Source organism: Papilio polytes, unplaced genomic scaffold (genome assembly GCF_000836215.1).
Source record: "Papilio polytes unplaced genomic scaffold, Ppol_1.0 DF822067.1, whole genome shotgun sequence".
In the NCBI taxonomy this organism is placed as follows: Eukaryota; Metazoa; Arthropoda; class Insecta; order Lepidoptera; family Papilionidae; genus Papilio; species Papilio polytes.
This window is the reverse complement of record NW_013527137.1, coordinates 8,921,136-8,939,213: the sequence shown is the minus strand read 5'-3', so window position 1 is coordinate 8,939,213 and position 18,078 is coordinate 8,921,136. Positions and strand designations below refer to the sequence as shown.

At 31.1% G+C, this 18,078-nt stretch overlaps 1 protein-coding gene across 1 annotated transcript in view; it reads left to right on the top strand.

Moving 5' to 3' along the window:
- Positions 1-18,078, top strand: part of LOC106107149 (fatty acyl-CoA reductase 1-like) — a 29,128-nt gene that overhangs the window by 5,577 nt on the left and 5,473 nt on the right. Inside the window, exon 2 of the mRNA XM_013287863.1 lies at positions 5,540-5,729. Within this exon, the coding sequence (XP_013143317.1) occupies positions 5,542-5,729 (188 nt within the window). The 5' untranslated portion in view covers positions 5,540-5,541. The remainder of the gene's footprint in view (positions 1-5,539; positions 5,730-18,078) is intronic.

The following is an 18,078-nucleotide window of genomic DNA, read 5'->3' as shown; positions in this document are numbered from 1 at the left end:
ATTATTTGAAATATCGGAAGTAGAATAAACTTCAATTGGGTCAAGTTAAAACATAAAATAAATTAACTTAAGCGTGAACAAACAAAACATAAATAGGTACAAACGACATCGTTGATGTGTTTTGTATTATTATATTTATCGTCGTCTCTCGACAAAGTACAAGGTAGTGGTCTTAGTAAACAAAAGGTATTTTACATAGTCTATGACAAAACACATAGAAATAAACAAATTTATTTTGTCTTGTCTATTTTATGAGCAATGTTCAATGTCGTATTATCTATATAAATAAGAATACTTTTTTAAGTTTGTAATTGTACAAATTTTAGTTAAAAAAAATCTTACAATTAACTAGAATCGCGTGTAAAAAGAAGGATGTTATTAATGAGTGTGGAGGTACGCTGGTAGAGGTAGACGTAAAGCCGGTGGGCAGACACTACTTGAGTAGGATAAAGTGAAATGGTGAAGTCTTAGAATTCTAGAAAAAGTTTATTAAAATATCGATTTTTTTCTGTCTATCTGTGCGCAAATCTGCGCTTGTATGCTTGAAGGAACGTTTACTGGAAGTTAGCTGATCTATGCCGGAGTATGTTAGTCTTTTCCTTTTGCGCCGACAAAGTCGCGGGCGACAGCTGGTATAGCTTAAATAGCATGAACTTCGTCGTTCATCAAACTATATGATGAAGAAAACTTATTATGTCGAATTTCATGTTGGAAGTAAAAAAACAGAAAGGTGCATGAAAAAACAATCAACCATCGTACTATTTTATGACGCAATAAGGTTTATATTTGGGTATAATTGAGTTACTTTTGCGATGAATTCAATGTCATTTAGACACTCTATCAACTAAGCAATTAGCTGTACTCGTCGCGTGAGAAAATATACATTGCTTATAGAACTAGTCGATCTGAACCTGCTACTAGTGGTTTAGTGAAAAAAGGTCTTAATATTTAATGCGCCTCTAATAAGAGCTTCTTAGAGCATAAAACTTACGTCACTGGCTTTTTTACCGAAGTAATGCAGTTTAACATTCTCTTATAAATTATTTCAATCAAGGTAGCGATGGAATATTTTTTGGGGAATCCCGTATGGCGAAGCGTCGGTCGTTTCTTGTTTCAAATTACATTTTTGTAATCTCAAAACATTCCATAATTTATTGTTAGGAATAGTCATGATCGAGTTTTAGTTCATTTTTTTACGACAATGTGAAAACTAACCGTGGGTTTCCACAACCGACATACCATTACAAAAACTTATCGTTGTCCTCATTTGTTACAAGAAAATGAGAGAGATAACAACATGTTTTTGTTTTGCGTGCTTCGGTAATAGGTAGTAAATAGACAGATAGGTGCTTAGGTAGTAAAAACAGATATCTATAATGTGGATTTTTACGATGACAGTAAGTTTGAATTCAGCCACGTTTTCACACAAATCATGAATTTATTTAAATGCATTAATTAACGCTTGACATTTTTGACCTTTTTTGTATATAGTATTGAAGAAAAAAATCGTATATTTCGAACGAAAATACGACTTTTGTAATTTTATATGTATTTATTCTATGTAAAAACTACTGGGCCGAATGAAAAAAAGTTCATCACCATAAGAAAGATAATTTATCTGTAACAAATGTTAACTTATATATTATTTTTAATTTGCGGACGAATGTTAAATAAAATCCCCGACTTTTCCAGAACATATTTGGCACTTCGTGAATAATGGTAACTACGTTCTGTCCGAATATCCCCTAAAAGGCATAAAAAATGTTCGTTTACAAACGTCTACTATATCATTACAATTGTTACACATAACTTGGTTATAACAAAGTAAATCACTGTTAAACCTGGCTTAATCAGATTGAATAAGATTTTGCGATATGCTAATTCCGTTTGTCGGTATGACCACACCTTTATGTCTTGTATCATGTATCTTGTTCTTAGTCATATTAAAGGTACATTTTTAGTATTTACAATAAGGAAACAGCTCCACAAATGTGGTAGTTTAAATGCACAAAATGTACATGTGCTTTCTGAGACTCCTTAATAACGTAGACAGAAACTTATAGAGATTGTGTTAACTAGCTATTAACTAGCAAAATTACTGTTACGATAATAACCTTGCTTCCTTGATGTTGGCAACAACTTATGGTTTCTTTCCCACATTAGGGTTTTTATCCAAAAAGTTTAATGGCGTGAAAATATATAGCCTAAAGCGTGACGTAAATGTAGGACTTTTTGTTAAAGAAAGAATTATTCAAAAATATGCTGTAAATGCTGACATCTTAGGCAACAAAGAAGTGTATGTTTTCTCTTTATTATAATAGTATAGATAGATATAGATATATACATATAGAATAATTTCTTGCATAAGGAAAAATAATATTTAATCTTTAATTATATGGAACTGTTTAATTTTAATTAGTGGTTTACGCATAAAGAACATACAAACATTAATCATTTATACCGTGAATTAGTATTCAAAATGGCGGAAACACGCGTAAATGAAATACGTCAAACGAAATATATAAAAGTACATGTTTAATATTATAATTTACTTTGAACTTAACCTTCGCATTAAAACAACGCGCACTAAAAACAATCAATAATTAAATGCCCTTCGAAATAAATACCCATTAATTTCAACTATATTAGAACATCGTCGTAAGCTAAACTTTACAAAGAAAATAAGTAATAGCTAGAATGTAGAATTGCTTTATCCTGTCTTCATTTTACTCTATATAAGGTGAACACAACAAGTTTTCGTTATCCTAATCGATCTATCACTTACCAATCCATTTTTTTGTGACTGAATAGCCACTGTTTGCCTTGAAGAGGCATTTACCGATTAACCAATTCACCTTTAACGAAATCCATACCAACAACAAGCATATTCATCATATATTCATCATATCATAATCATCATATAGTTCTAACCCTTCTTATCGATATGTCTTCAAAGTCGATCCACACTTGGAACGTGTATGTGACATTATTGCTATCATTGTTATGTTCGAAGGTATAAAAAGGGATGGATATACTGTAATTATTTGTAACCTCTTTAACAAAAGGATAGGATAGGTCGTGGTATTTTGTGCCTATTTGATTATAGCCATTTTTGCGCCGTTTGGTAGCGGTGGCGAGGTTTGGAACTAAAAATTAAGATAGATTAGGTACTATCAGTAACATCAATACTGATTTTAGTTGCAAAGAGGCAAAAACCGTTTATTTGCAAGCAGCCGCATATCCAGTTTGTATAAAGATCAGTACTCGACATTAGCAAGATTATATCAAATTATTATTTCTAATAATGTAACACAGTCCGGGTGGACATTTGCGTTGACCAACGTATCCGTTGCTTCACTCAAATGACTTGCCCTATATTGGTCACAATTATCACTATCGAATTTGTATGCGATTTTGAATCTTAAGACGATAGGAATAAGGATCTTAGCTCGTGGTTTGGTTTAGATCTAATTGTGCATATTATGAAAGTTGTTGGTTACCGATGTTGCATTTAAATATTTGTAATGTTACTTTAATTTCTATACGTTGTAATGAAACTAAACTATCGCAGAACTGTTTAGTCACGCTTTGATTCCTATGAGCTTATATGGAGGTGCGTTTTTTACACTACTGTTTTGTTAGTTGTGCAACTAAACAGTTGAATTAGCTGCGAAACAATCGAAAATCGCACAACTATTTTGCGATAATATAGTCAAAGGTGTGCAATAAAACGAGACTTCTCGTATCATTCTCGTTCAAATTTTTACAGTAATAGAATAGACGAAATTTTTCAACATTGACTTAAAACACTCAGATAAATTTTAAATTACATCGAACGCGGAATTTCATGTTATTGACACTGGCAACATGTCTTGTGTTGTCAGAAAACCCCCGATTGAATTATATTAGAAACTAGATTGAGAAACTTGATGATAATTAAGCTTGTAATTGAATACATAAAACTGTACACACATCAGTAATTCACGTAAATTACTCCCAATTAGAATTTTGAATAACATAATTATCCTAACCATATAATTTTGCTAAAAAAAATAATGTATTCTAAGTTAAGAGAATATAAAAATGTCTTCAAGAATATCGTCGTCAGAAACATTTAAAACTACATTACAGAGTAATTTATTTCACATTGTTTTTCTCAGACCATACGAATATAAAAACTAATCGTTACAACGTCTACATAAAATACATACAAATATCTAGATTTTAGTTAAGCTCTAAAATAAAATATATATGTATAGACGGACAAAGTTATATGACACAGTGAGCATATATCAAAGTAATTCTTACTGCACTTGAATCATTTAAACCAGGAAGTCACAGTGTATCTATACAAGTATTTATGGTCACCCATTAGTCGTATCTATGTACTAGCTTTTCTCATGGGGCTTCATCCGCAGGTATTTATAAATACTTCATTTTATCGTTTACATTTATAAAATTATAAATTGCAAATGTGAAAATGACATGACATGATGACAATCTTGATTCCTTGATGTTGGCAGCAACTCTTTCTCTCTCTCTTTCCCACATTTTTATTCAATTTATTTACCAATTTAGTTTATTTTCATTTCATCTTATTTATTTTATTTTTTATTATGCAGGAAAACTAGACATGTTAATTTTCGCAAATGAACAATGAAAATAATGATATAATCGCTAACAGAACATGAATAATGAGATAAATGTAAAAATATTAAAAATAGTAAAAATCTTAGAAGTTAGATGTAATGTAAGTGGCTAGGGAGTCGGACAATCAAAGAATTTATCACTTAAATTACTTACAATGTTAGGAAGCTTAGTGTTAAACAAATCTATATCAGGATTTTGCCTTGATAGTGAATTAAATTGTCTTGTCTAATTGTCTTTTTTATTAAAAAAAGTATTATTTAAAAATATGCTGTGATTGCTGACATCCTGCGCCACAATGTAGTGTGTGTTTACGCTTTATTATATAAGTATAGATAAATGTATCTTTAAATATCAATATTGTCAGATGTACATGCATTTGTATATTTAGCAGCCGATCGTTAACAATTAATTAGCAAATACTCGATTACACATAAAATGTTTTGCAATAACAGTATTTACCATTGACACAACTCGATCCGTTATTTTAACGAGTTAATGCAAATATTTTCAAATATCGCCAATTGAATTCTTCTTCACGTATGTTTTATAATTATTAAAAATAAAATTATACATTAGATTGCAAAATGTATATTTAAATGATAAGAAGAAACCAAATTTGTTAACCAATTTAATGCAAAAGACCTAAACAAACAAGTTTTTTTTTTATAATTTAACAACTAATTTCCTGCTAGTGTTTTCTTAAATAGAATCTTCTAGAGAACTAGAGAAACAGCTACGCAAAAACAGATTTTAAAATTAAATTATATTGGGATAAAAATTGAATTATCTGACTCAAAGGACCATGTATCGAGTAGATCATAAAAAATACTTATAGTATTATGCACCTTGTTCATTAGGCATAAAGTTTAAAGTTAATTATTTGTTCTAGATATGGCTGTCTCAGAAGAATCGGAACATGTACAATTGAAGCAAGGAGGCGATATCACATATCTAGATATGGTAGATGAAAATGATGCACTCGGAGAGTCTCAGATACGAAAACTGTTTGACGGAGCTACAATATTTCTCACCGGTGGTACTGGTTTCCTCGGTAAATTGTTGGTTGAAAAACTTTTAAGGTGAGTACTTAAATTCAAAGATTTAAAATATAAAATAAAATTGTTTTGTGGATATTGAAACAAAACTACATTTTTTTTAATTACTATAAATCTGGTATGGAATAGTTTGTAGAAAATTTTATTTTTTTGTTCTAAAGCCAGTTAAAGCTTCAATTAAACCCGAGATATGTCGGTACTAATAGCATATTATTATATCATATTAAATATGTAAAAAACTTCTAAAACCTCGGTAAGTACTTCGAAAAAAATATTAACAACACACTACCAACTAAAAAAATTAAATCCAAGATGTGGAACTAATTGTATAATTACATTTAATTATTAGGTATGTATGCGCAGAATTATAATGAGTCCGCGAAGAATTTAAAGACCAGAATATCTCGTTTTATTATCTTTCTATTTTACTTAGTGTAGGTTTCCACTGAAGTAACAATTGTAGATGGAAAACAAATCGATTGTTGCAGTATGTTTTCTACCGGTAAATGGTTGCATACAACTATGTTGACGTTATCACGGATTTCCCCAAGTTATAAATTAGCATTTTAATTATTTCTTCGTAAAAATGATTGACTGTCATCTGTTTTACCTATAAACTGATATTTATCAAGTTTTACAACAAACCAACGTACACTAGTAGCAAGTCATTAAAGCACTATGAAATGATTTCTTCAATCACATAAATCTCGGATTTGACATCATACTTCATACTGATACTTACTATCTATACTTTACTATACTATATATCTATCTATCTATATCTATATTCTATATATTATAATAAAGCGTAAACACACACTTCTTTGTTGCCTAAGATGTCAGCAATCACAGCATATTTTCGAATAACCCTTTGTTTAATAAAAAGCCCTACACTTACGTCACGCTTTAGGCTATATATTTTAACGCCATTAAACTTATAATGGATGAATATTTTGGATAAAATCCCTAATGTGGGAAAGAGACCATAAGTTGCTGCCAACATCAAGAAAGCAAGGTTGTCATCATGTTATGTCATTTTGACATTTGTAATTGACAATTTGACAAATGTAAACAATAAAATAAAATTTCCATAATTACATGCAGATGAAGTCGCACGGGAACAGCTAGTAATATTATAAATGCGAATTTTTAGATGGATGGATGGATGTTTTTTAGAGTTTGTAGCCAAAACGGCTGAACGGATCTTGATGAAATTTGGCATATACGTAGAGGATAGTCTGGAAGAACATATAGACTACTCAGTTTTGTTTTTTTAATCCCACGCGGACGGAGTCGCGGGCGACAGCTAGTTGTACTATAAATTGTAATAAGTAGATAAATGTGAAACTTGTGTTTTTCCATAACGCAACAAAGAATATTTCTTGTTTTCTTAGTACATGATTAGAGGTCACAATACTTACTTGTGATATCCTTACACGGTTATGTTTGTTTTGTAAATTGCATTGCGTGAATTTTATGTCTTTTGTAGGATAATACTGCGATCATTATTCGCATTTAACACGGGCTTAAGATTACCGACCTTTGTGATATTGTTATATTTATGGTGAAAACAAAGATATTCAAATATACTTAAGATAGTATAGTATAGTATAGCATATATAGTTACATATTTTAAATCTCTCTTAAAAATATCGCTCGTTATTTCATTACCGTAGATTGTTACTGAGGTTACAAATCATACTAATCTTAACAATATTATAAATGCGAAATTTTAGATGGATGGATGGATGTTAGAGTTTGTAGCCTAAACGGCTGAACGAATCTCGATGTAATTTGGTAAAGTTATAGAGCACATAGGCTACTTAAATTCCACGGGGACGGAGTCGCGGGCGTCAGCTAATAATAAAGCCAAAAAACAAATTAAAAATGCCACATATCCAGCGATAACAGTCTAATGATGAAAGAATTTTTAAAATCGGACCTTACAGTTTTTGAGTTATTTCAATACATACAAATAGAATAGTATAGAAAAAAGCGAAGCTAACAATGCGACGTTTTATTTATTTTGCCAAATTAAATTGATAATTACCATAAGTTCTCACGGAAATGTACTTGAAAATTAGGTGAATGGTTAAATAAAATATTTTAGATTTAAAATTTATATTAGACATTTAAAGATTAATAACAAAAAACGACTTAAATTGCATAAATCTGATTTCAGGAAGATCTTAGATCACAAATGACTCAAAAAAATCGATACACGTTAATTATTTGGAATAATTTTATGACAACTGACTAACGCTCCACCACTATCCTAATGTGAATTGGTGATATGCCTATTAACCCTATTGAAGTCACCCAGTCCTTAACATGTACCAATAATTACTAAGAGCGCGTACACTTTTGACTGAACTATCGCACAACTGTTTAGTTTTGCTTTAATTCCTATAAGCCTATATAGAGGTGCGCATACTTGATTTTTTGTAGTGCAATTAAACAGTTGAATTGGCTGCAAAACAATCGCCGATCGATGTTTTATCAAATAAAACTATTTTAGTCTCGATTTGATTTAAAAAAGGGACCCACAATTAATACATAATAATAATTACACACGTAACCAGAAATGGTAGGCAGAGAATACGATGAAAATTATAGTTAACATAATTTATGAGATTCCAGCAAGAAAATATCGGTATGAAATGTGTTTTCTTTACTAAAGGAAGCGGTACCAAACCGGACATGTGGTCCTACACGTTTGTGACTCATACACAAACGTGTAGGACAACACGATTATGTCCAAAGTAAATAACCGCCATCTGTCCACCTAACACGAAAACCTTGAACTTTAATACCAATATCGATTATATCATGGTGTTAAAAACTAAATACTGGCTGACTTGTCGCGCGTTGCCATGTGAAAAAAAAAGTAGTTAATTAATCCTTCCAGCTATTTAAAAGCGTATCGAGTACATTTTATGCAAAAAAAGATAATCAGGTAGAGATCAGTCAAAATTAAGTTAAAACCATTGTTCAGTATATCTGTTTAAGTGTGTAATATACGATCTGAAATGTTGGGCCACCAAAGTTGCGGATGAAAGGAGATTGCATGTGGCTCAGATGCGTATGTTAAGATGGATGTGTGGTGTGACAAGATTGGATAGAGTTAAGATTGTGTACATTAGAGGAAGTTTGAAAGTAGCGCCAGTGTTGGAGAAATTGAGAAGCAAAAGGTTAGCGTGGTATGGACATGTTATGCGACAAAATGATGGGGACATAAATCAGAAAGTGTTAAGATTGAATGTGGATGGCTACAAAGGAAGAGGAAGACCGAAGAAAGTATGGATGGATTGTGTGAAAGAGGATATGCTTAAGAAAGGAGTGGATTCAGATATGACGGCTGATAGAGATGTATGGAAGAGCAGCACATACTGTGCCAACCCTCCGTAAGGGATAAGGGCAAGTGGATACGATCTGAAATGTCTTTCTAAGATAACTAAATCTTATATATTAACCATATCAATAGACAACTCAAAATAAATTGACTATAACACGTGTAAAACTGATTATCTACTGACTTTAATGTTTAGCATAAACGCAAATTAAAATTTTAGATTTTATCAAAATATCTGTCATCTGTTACACATATAAGTGTAATTATTATGCAAAATCTTCTACTATTATGAAACGAAGGTCAGTTTTGGTCAACTACCTTGAGAACTTAGACGGAAGATCGCAATTATGTTTATAAAAATGCTTACAAAAATATAAAGCCATATTGCATTGCGGTGGTTCAAAAACATAGTTCTTATTTTAAATTTTCGATTGGAAAGATTATATCTATTTCAAAAGTTGACAGTTGATTGACTTGATTTTTTTGAAAAGGTAACTACATCAATAATTTGTGGCATAACCAATTTAATTTTAAACAAATAACCTTTTCGACGACAGTTCTATTTTTTGTTTTTAATTTAAATTTTTATCTATTTTAATTGTCACTTTAATTTAATTTGCGTCATAGCTGAATTAATCTAAAACTGCAATTCGCTTTATTGTAATCCAGTAAGGCTTTATCCGCATGAAATTATAAAAACTTTGTTTTACAATTTACATTTGTCGAATGGAAATGTAAAAATTACTGTTACCATAATAATCTTGCTTACGTAATGTTGGTAGCTTGTAGTTTATGGTTCCTTTTCCTCATGAAGGTTTTTTTTTAAATGTATTTATCCCTAAGTTTAATAGCAAAAAAATATATAGCCTAAAGCATGTTGTAAGTGTAGGGCTTTTTATTAAAGAAATAATTATTTAAAAATATGCTGTGATTGCTGACATCTTACGCCACGAAGTAGTGTGTTTACGCTTTATGACATTAGTATAGAAGTATAGATTACAATAAATGTCAAGTTTTATTGTTTATATATCGCTTATTAAAAATAGACATCAAGGTCATCTTATGAATTAAAAACTTTTATGATGGTCGCACAATTCTTTAAATAATTTACACGCTAACCTACATTTTATTTTAAGACCTACAATAGTGGTAAATACCGTTTTAAAGTTAACGGATCCTTGGTACGATTCCCAGCGTATTCAAGTCGCTATAATGTAAATCAGACAATATAAATAGCTACTAAATTCTTATGGTACGGATGGGAAGCATGATTATAAGTTACGATCTATTTTACTTAAAATTATTAAGAACTATCTTCCGTCTGCGACTACGCCCGCGTGGAATTAAAAAAAAAAACAAAACTGAGTAGTCTATATGTTCTTTCAGACTATCCTCTACATATATGCCAAATTTCATCAAGATCCGTTTAGCCGTTTATTAGTTAGGGTTAGCCGTTAGGGTAACTCTAACAAACATCTATCCATCCATCCAAACTTTCGCATTTTGAATATTTGTAAGATTAGTAAGATTGAGGATGACCGAAGAATGTATAGATTGTGTAAAAAGGATATACTTAAGCCTTGCCACCCAATTCATCCATACTTTCTTCGGTTTTCCTCTACGTTTTTAGCCATCCGCAATATTAATATGTGTGAGTTTTTCTTGATTTTTTTCATTTGCAATGCTTTATTTTATTTTTAACTAAAACTTCTTGGCCTATTGTTATGTTCTAACATCAGTTTATGTATTAATAGTAAATCTTTATCGTTAATAATTTCAATTTTATTAGTTGACGTCAATTTAAACACTTCAATACAAAATGCGAAATATAATCGTACTCAATGCCATTTTAAACATTCTAAGTACTAATCATAAAAACACATTTACAGAATTTGAACAATTGTATTAATAAAATTTATTTTTAAGATATCCTTGATGATTATAATATAAAAAAATAAGCTTTCAATGTCGAGTTTAGCTACCGTTCGTAATGCAAAAGTTCAACTCGGATTTTTTTCTAAAGCTTTTTGTTGAAACGGAGATAACATTGAAACAATATATCTGAATCGAATGTTGTAAATTTCCTTAATAACATTTGTATATTTTACGGATGGTTGTATATTAATCATTTGTCATTCACCTTGTACCTAAAATGTATTTGAATAAGATTGCTTTAAAATTCTAAGTTATATCAATAACAAATTACATATCGTTTTTATAAGTAAGTTTATTTAAAGGAAATAAACATATTGTGTACCGCGTTTTAAAAAAAGAAAACATTCCATATTTTTACGTGAGTTCGATTAACCTTCAATTGTCAAGTACATAATTGGCCATCTATTGTTTGAAAATCGAACATCAATAACGTATCAACGTATTTATAAACATAGCTGTTGCCCGTGACTCCGTCTGCGCAGCAAACATCTTGATCACTAGCCTACGTGTTCTTCCAGACTATAAACTACATCTATGTCAAATTTCACCGTGATCAAAGATCAAAAGTTATGTCAGAGAAATTCGCAGTTCTGCTACGCCACTTCTGTCAGGCGCCCTGGCCTGTTAAACCTCGCCAAACCCTAACAGCGGTACTGTGTAACGTCACTAGATTTAAATACCTCAGCTGTAGACTTTTTTTATTATCTATTAATTGCCACGGAAACTAAACTAAACACTAAACTAAACTCTACACAATACTAACACGGATATGAAGAAATTTTAAGTAGAAGATAAGGTCAAGAAAATTTTAAATTGCCCAAACATCATGAGCAACAATAATTCACTCTAAATTATATAAAAAAAAACATAGCTTTACTGTAAATATTACATTAATTAACTCCTTATTTATTACGATATCATAAACTCAGGAAATGTTTTAGTATCGTGATTGAATCGGCATTTACTTGCGAAATTTGACAAATCGTAAAATCCTATAGTAGGCAACTTACAAAGTATGTTCATAACAAAGTAACTGAAAATATTCATTTGTTAAATAATGAAATAATGCCAAGTATGATATGAAAATCTATCTAATACTACTATAACATTTTTTTTATTACAATCAGATTTAGGAGATTTCTTTTTTTTTTAAATTAAGATATAAAATAAAAAATAAAATTATGAAAACGAAAAAAAAATATATGTCTAGCAGATTTATTTGTTATCAATATACAAGAAAAACAAAATACTTTATCCGCTGATATTGGATCTTTTAATCCATACTAATATTATAAAGAGGAAGAAAGATTTGTATTTTTGTATGTATTGAAATAACTCAAAAACTACTTGGCCGATTTCAAAAATTCTTTCATCATTAGAAAGGTCATTTTCTGTGAGTAACTATTAATATATAACTATTAATATATAAAATACTAATTATATATATTATTTTAATTTCACGCGGGCGAAGCCGCGGGCAACAGCTAGTTAAATCATAAAAAGGTTTATTATATCGTATGAATTCAATTTTGCAAACCAAAGATGCTTTTACGAGGCAATAAAAAATCACAAATGTAAGATTAATACCACCGGTTATCGGTTTATTACTGTTAGGTGAAACATTTCCTCATTAATCATTTTATACGAAACCAGTTTGAACAGGGTGTGTAAAGGTCCTTCCACACTGGTGTTGCGATTTCGCTCGATTTCCCCGCAATGTGTCGCAACGGCGGAGTCAAGGTCCGCGCGGCGACGTGCGATAGAGGCCGGACGCAGGGAAATTATTAATTAAAGAAATCACCTGAGACAACACAAATGACCCACAAGGCCTAGTTGCCATTGTACTGATCTTATAATGCGACTGATTTCCGTCAAAGATAAAGACATAGCAAATTAGTTACTAATACAATTATATGTATCATGCCTATAATTAAAAGCAATATGTATGTGATAGTGTTTCCGATAGTGTTTTTTTTTTATAACATACGGTGGCAAACGAGCAAACCACCGAAATGGAAAACAACCGCTGCCCATAAACATCCGCAATTGCAGATGCGTTTCCTACCCTTAATTGACGGAGGAGACGCACATAAAGAGGACATTTCCCCTTCCTATGCGCCTCCACCGCCGTCATATCGACTTTGCCCAGTGTGCAAACTAAGTCCATTTAAAATATTACAATCTGTCGGATAGCTGTAAAATAATCACTTTGTGGGCGCATCTCGTGCCGCGCCCATAAGAATCAAAGCGAGACTAAACAATTGTGTGACAGTTTAGTTTCAGTGATGCGCTGGCTCTAAAACCTTATGGTTTGTCAGTATAATTAAAAAAATCGAAACCAGTTCTTAGTTTTCGTTGTCCTTTGCTCTTGACACTGAATTTGAACGTCATTTTTATCTGTAAACACATTACATTGATATTGACAAACATCGTGATACATGAGAAAATATTTTGTTATACAAATCTGATGTCATTCTTATGTTACGGGCATGAAAGTAAAACTCAAAGAAAAACTACCAAAAATATTTTAAACTTGACAATCATCTATACTATTATAATAAAGCGTAAACACACACTTCTTTGTTGCCTAAGATGTCAGCAATTACAGCATATTTTTGAATATATTTTTTTTAAAAAGCCCTTAATTTATGTCACGCTTTAGGCTATATTGTTTCATGCTATTAAACTTAGGAGGTAAGTAAATTGAAAAAAAAACCTTCATGAGTGAAACGGACCATAAACTTCATGCTACCAACATTAAGGAAGCAAGATTATTACGGTAACGGTAATTTTGACATTTTCAATTGAGAATTTAACAAATGTTAATAAAATAAAGTTTTCATAATTTCATGCGGATGAAGCCGCACGGGAACAGCTAGTCATTTATGCACCAGTACTTGACCACGCTCCCATTTTAGGTTATGAAATGTTATGAATATTATTGCTATAAAAGCTTTATTTGATGCAGAGATTAAAAAGAATTATCAAAATCGGTCGACTAGCGGCGGAGTTATGCCGTAACACACACAAAAAAAAACATACAAACGAATTCAGTACCTCCTTCTTTTGGGAAGTTGGTCAAAAATATAATATTAGTATAATGGACAGTAACAGCAACTACCTTAAAACATCCAGATAGTATAGTTGTTTGTTATACATACGTTGTATGTCTATGATTTAGAGATTTCCCTGTCAATTACGTACAACTGTCAGACAGGTAACAGTCGAGAATTTTAAACTCTTGCGCAGTGAATCATACATGCATCAAATAGCTTAGTGTATTGTATACAGTTACACCACTAGTATTCTCTACTAGTTGTTTTGTAAATATACGTTCCAGAGAACTACGTGACTTGTGTATAAAAAACCGCAACGTCTGTTTGTCTGGCGTACCATTAAATTACTATAAAGTGATTTAATTGCGGTAATAAATAATGTGCTTTTAAAAGTTATTCATTTTTGGCAGTCAAGGCAAGAAACTTCTAGACTAGGATATATATCTTTATTAATAGGAATTGAATGTTTATTTTAATAATAGACTTAATTTTTTCTTACACTCAAAGGCGACATATATTTTAGAATCATTATTTAAAAATTTCGTTCGTTTAACGACTTTCATATCTTGATATTTTAATTAAAACGGTCGTCTTAAGTGTGGGTTTCACAGACTATACATTTGTATAGAAACATATTGGTATCTCATTATTTTTAGTGAGTATGACAGAGATAGATGTGTGTTCTTGTGTGAATTTCGACAGAATAAACCCGATGTAACACGAATCATAAAAACAATTGCACATCGTTCTTCGCTTAATGATTCTCTCTAAAAGAAATTCAACGAACGGAAACATACCGTTTTATGGGAACAAACAGATATAAAGCCAAGCAAACAAATTATAATTAGCTAAAACAAACTAAACTCTTCTCAATAACTATCAAAATAAAACTTATGGTGACTTTATTAAATGTTTGTTTTGTACTTTAAAGTACTTTAGGCATTATTGTTATATGAAATAAAGGTTATATTAGCGTACAAAAAAACTGAATGATAAATTAAAATGCTGAATGCATCGTTGGTAAGTATAGGGACAATACGCTCTTACGATGTCAGATAAAGGCGCAGCATGTCCTATAAATTACATAACAAATAAACGTCACCCTTGTTAAGTCAGTCATCATTACAAACAGTGACGTAAGTAAGCACCCATCTCTCTGGGTGATTTCATTTTGTCCACAAGAGATCAGTCAACCACGAAATGTTAGTCAAGACGCTAGCAACGACAACATTTGTTGCAAGAATGAACCGTCTCACCCTCTAAATACCATGACCACAAAGAAGATAAGCCTTAAGTAGAAGTAATACCGTATTTCCCTTCTCATCCTTTCCTCATAAGGAACAGTGGAAAGGGAAACTGAATAGAATAGTGTTACGTGTAAATATACTGTAAATATTCTTTGATAATTAGCTTTTTAATTTGTGACATGTTTTATAATTTTGATACTCTTTGGATATAAAAACTGTAAGCGGTTACTATGGGAACGGGTTGTTGTTAAGTCAGAGGGATGAATAAAAAAGATATCGACATAGACATGGAATAAATCGTTTCAGTCTCAACAATTACACTGAATGTAATTTTTCTGAAACTTTTAAATGTTACATAAGGATTGCATTTTGTTTTCTAAGAGCGGGCGTACACCTTTGACTCAACAATTATACAACTGTTGTGCGATTGTCGATTGTCGATTGTTTCGCAGCCCATTCCACTGTTTAATGTCACAACTAAATATAAAATCATACCAAACAGTTGTGCGATAGTTCAGTCAAAGGTGTGCGCCGGCTCTAAGTTGACATGTTATTCATGATTTATAAAAGTTTTCAATTACGTCACATATTATTTATTTTAGACTGACGCCATTTATTATACGCTATACTCAATAACATTGTTTTCGCTACCACTGGATGCTGTTAAAACCTACGTCAACATAAGATTTTAGTTGAAAAAATCTCCATCATTCTTGATTTAGCAGACTAAAGTTCAATGTCTATTGGATTCATAAAAACCGGCTGTAAAATAGACAGTTCTATTAATTCGATAATTTTAAATTCATATAAAAACTAAATAGACTCGGCATAGAACTTGTAAAGTAAATGAGAAAATTATACAATATTAGGTGTTGAATTATTCGCTGATAACAAACATTAAAAAAAATTGAAAATGAATACATAAAGGAAATGAACGATTCATTCTTGATAATACATTTGAACTTTACTTTATCCGGTTTTTAAACTTGTATTCTTTGTTTTTTAATGGATTAATTTCTGTTGCGTTACAATGTAATACTTAATTTAATTTAGTAATCTGATTTCAATGATCCAAAATTGTGTATAATATTTCGTTTAATTATTATATACACTAGGTTTCGCCCACGAATTCGGTGGTGTGGAATTAAAAAAATAAGTAAGTAGCCTTTGTGTTTTTCCAGACTATCCTGTACATCTATAAAAAATTTCATCGAAATCCGTTAAACCGTTTAGGCTATAAACTCTAATAAACATCCATCCATCCATCGATACATCTTTACTTTGCATTTATAATATTAGTAGTAAGTATTGCAACTAAACTAACTTTCTCCTGCGACTCCATCGCGGGGAATTAGAATAAAATGTAGCCTATGTGTTCTTTCTATCCTACATATCTATGCCAAATTTCAACAAGATCCGCTCAGTCGTTTAGGCGACAAACTAACATTCATCCTTTTAAACTTTCGAATTCATAATATTAGAACCAAATATCTCATTCTAAATTATATACGATCCCGTTTAATTCTTTTGTTCGGAGCTATGGAATACCTTACGCATGGTTGTGCATACATTTGTATGTATTTCAATGCATTCCATCTCTATTCTATCTTGATATACTTTTTCCTTTTAATCTCTGTAACTTCGATTGATTGAATGGATATTTGAACATATTTCATATTGACTATTGTATGCAAGCCTTCACTAACAATAGACATCCATACAAGTCAATGCAAGAATACCTATTAGATAACATTTATAAAAAAAGAAATGCCAATGGTAATCATTTCGTTTGAAAGAGAATTTTTTTTATACAAAAATTTTCTATTATTAAAGATTTTATGAAACTACTAGCTTTCGACCGCGACTCCGTCCGTGGAATTAAAAAAAACTAAGTAGCTTATGTGTTCTTCCAGACTATACTCTACATCTATGGCAAATTTCTTCGAGATCCGTTCCGCAGCTTAGGCTACAAACTCTAACAAACATCCATCCGTCTAAACTTTCGCATTTATAATATTAGTAAGAAATAAGATTAGTAAGATTTTAAGTATAATGTGAAGGTGTTTTTTGTTTACGAAATTTATCCCTAAAGTTGAAATAAATTGAAATTTTGTTATTACATGCGATTAATTTTATCAACAGATATTAGAACTTATAAAGTTTAAAATAAATAACAAGGTTTTATAGACTTCTACAAGGTGAAGGTTTTCCTTATCACTTATGTAAATAATGGCTTACATAATGTAAATATTTTAAATAATTCTTTAACGCAAAGTGGTAATATTAAATGTTTTTGGCCTTTGTATGTTGTTCACCTTTCGTAACATATTTACTTGGAAATAAAGTTATTCACTTAAACGTAAATAAGTACACGATCGAGGGCGATAACAATTAAGTTACGTAAACTAAGTAAAGGCTGTCACAATAAAAGAAAACATTGCAATAAATCAGTAAAGTGGTTGGTTATCTGTACATGTTATAAAATTGGAGTGTCTGTTTGTAATATCAGAAGAAAAGTTCCAGATTTCGGGGAGATGATATTTGCGTAGCTGATAACGAAAATTGCATTTAATTTTTTTTGTTTGTCTGTCTGACTGCAAATCGCGTTTAATCCGTGTAATCTCCAAAACAGTTGGGTCGATTTTGACAGGACTTTCACTGAAGGGTAGCTGACATAGTCTGGCATATTGTAGGATACTTTTTTATCTTTGCATTGCTTGGACGAAGTCGCGGGCAACAGCTAGTACTTTAATAAAACAAATAAACCGGAGGCTATGAATTCA